The following is a 2,134-nucleotide window of genomic DNA, read 5'->3' as shown; positions in this document are numbered from 1 at the left end:
GTTCTACTGGCTGGCGCTTCATGAGCCAAACTGGCAGATCTACAAGCAGTGTGTGCCGATTACGAACAACGGATCGGGTGCGTCCACCACGACTCAGTCGTCGGCCTCTGATGAGACTCCCTCCAACGCCCCTGTCGTAACTCCTGCGGCCACCACTACAGCACCGGTGGCTACGAAGGCACCTGTTGCTCAGACTCCTGCCCCAGCCCAAGAGGTTCTGACCGCAGCGCCGGTGGCCACGAAGGGCCCGGTTGTTCAGACTCCCACCCCGGCCCCTGAGGTGACGACTGCTACGCCTGAGACTCCTTCCACTCCAACGACCCCAGCTCCCGAAGTCACCAGTGCGACGCCCGATGTACCTGATCAGGCTACTCCGTCGACTACAGCCCCCGAAGTCACCACTGCGACGCCTGATGTCCCTGATCAGGCAACTCCGTCAACTACAGCCCCGGCCCCCAAGGATAACTGCCTCATGTAAGGTTCATTCAAGGCCACAGCGTAGTGAATTTTTGCGTACGATAAACGATAGACGTGTGTAGTGACGTTAACCAAAGCAGCGAAGGTAGTTGCAAACAAGAATCAGTTGTAGAATTGTTGTTTTGAAATCGTTGTCATACAAAACAAATCACCAATAAATTGCATAGCTTTATTTTACAGGAAATTCATTAGGATATTCACATTCGAATAAGTACGAAAAGTATTTTACAACCGATCCCATAGTAATTTGACACGATGGCAATGCTACTCCGCGGCAAGCGCGCTCTGGTTGTGGGGCTCATGAATAAGCACTCGCTGGCTGCGGGGATCACCCAATCTCTCCTCTCTAGCGGTGCAAGTGTCGTGGTGTCCTCTAAAACACCTTTGAGCGAGAGCCACATAAAGAGTTGCGCCTTCGAGATCCCCGACACTGTTGATGCTCCGAGTCCAGCATTGCACTTCGAACCGTGCGACGTCGAGAGCGACGAGAGCATCGACCAGTTGATGCAACGCTGTGGACAGATTTTTAGCGGAGAGCTGGATATTTTGGTGCATTCGGTGGCGTTTGCTCCCCGTGAAGCCTTCACCAACGGATTGTTAGATACTCCCAGGGCTGCGTGGGCGCAGGCGTTGGATGTGAGTGCCTACAGTTTGGTGGCGTTAACAAGAGCAGCGAAGCCACTAATGGCTAGCCAAGAGGGTGAGGCACGAGACCGCAGTGTGTTGGCGTTAACGTATGCTGGGTCGACCAAGGTGGAATAATGTCACGTTTTGGTAAGTTTGAGGTAACACGGAGCTAATTATTGTTGGATTTTGGAATAGGTGGTGCCAAACTACAATGTAATGGGCCCGGCGAAAGCTGCGTTGGAGGCTACAGCAAGACAACTAGCATATGAGCTTGGACCGGAAGGAATCCGGGTCAACTGTCTGAGTCCTGGACCTATGAACACGGTGTCGGCACGAGGGATTCCCGGTATCTCGGTAAGTTTGCATATATTTTAAAGTTTTCAGTGTGAGATGGCTGAAGGTGGTTTTTGTCGTAGAAAATGAGGAAATACGCTGAGAATCATGCCCCTCTGCGTCGCAACAGCTCAAACGGTGATGTTGGATCCGTTGCTACCTTCCTGTCGAGTGATCTGGCTGCGGCAATCACGGGGCAAACTATCTACGGTGAGTATTTCACGAGCACCTGGATAAAAGGAAAACGTCTAATTTGATACGTTGCTGTCGTTATGGTCGAGCAGTTGACGGTGGTTTGGGCGCGATGGCTCCATATGCAAGGGAAGAAGAATAAACAGGGACACTTCATACTTGAAGGAAGTAGGTTAGTGTGAGTTACCTACGTCACAATGGCGCGTGGTCTATCTCTCTTCCTCAAGGACGATACATGCTGGAGCTTCTGATGGTGCTTACATACTCTGGTCTTCTATCTCCTTCGATTCTTTACTTCTTTTTTTTTCGTCTTGACGCTGGTTATATGGCCAACGGATTAGTTGGTGCTGGTGTCGCTGCGGTGCTGCGCAAGCTTGTGTCCACAGACAGCTCTAAAGTTCCTGATAGCTGAGCAGAGCCTCGAAGGTGGACTGACACAGAAGCTGCAAGTTCATTCGATTCGGCGATTCTCCAGCTCCAGACCACGCGTGAAGTCAGAGATTCA

The 2,134-nt window shown here is 51.5% G+C and overlaps 2 protein-coding genes across 3 annotated transcripts; both read left to right on the top strand.

Annotated features, from left to right (window-relative positions):
* Positions 1–20: 20 nt before the first annotated feature.
* Positions 21–478, top strand: PPTG_01155 (hypothetical protein; the record flags this gene model as incomplete). Its single annotated transcript, XM_008892761.1, has 2 exons — positions 21–50; positions 98–478. 2 exons carry the CDS (start codon positions 21–23, stop codon positions 476–478), a joined length of 411 nt encoding a protein of 136 aa, XP_008891009.1.
* Positions 479–695: 217 nt separating this feature from the next.
* On the top strand, positions 696–1,912 carry PPTG_01154. Of its 2 annotated transcripts, XM_008892759.1 has the most exons (4): positions 696–1,230; positions 1,300–1,458; positions 1,521–1,647; positions 1,722–1,912. In XM_008892759.1, the coding sequence occupies exons 1-4, from the start codon at positions 733–735 to the stop codon at positions 1,769–1,771; spliced, it is 834 nt and encodes a 277-aa protein (XP_008891007.1). In that variant the 5' UTR covers positions 696–732; the 3' UTR covers positions 1,772–1,912. The 2 variants fall into 2 exon arrangements, with proteins under 2 accessions (XP_008891007.1, XP_008891008.1); XM_008892760.1 differs by having other exon boundaries at positions 1,300–1,647.
* Positions 1,913–2,134: the final 222 nt, after the last annotated feature.

The sequence above is a fragment of the Phytophthora parasitica genome, assembly GCF_000247585.1.
Source record: "Phytophthora parasitica INRA-310 unplaced genomic scaffold supercont2.1, whole genome shotgun sequence".
Lineage (NCBI taxonomy): Eukaryota > Oomycota > Peronosporomycetes > Peronosporales > Peronosporaceae > Phytophthora > Phytophthora nicotianae.
Note: the sequence above shows the minus strand (reverse complement) of the source record. Positions and strands in the feature narration are given on the sequence as shown.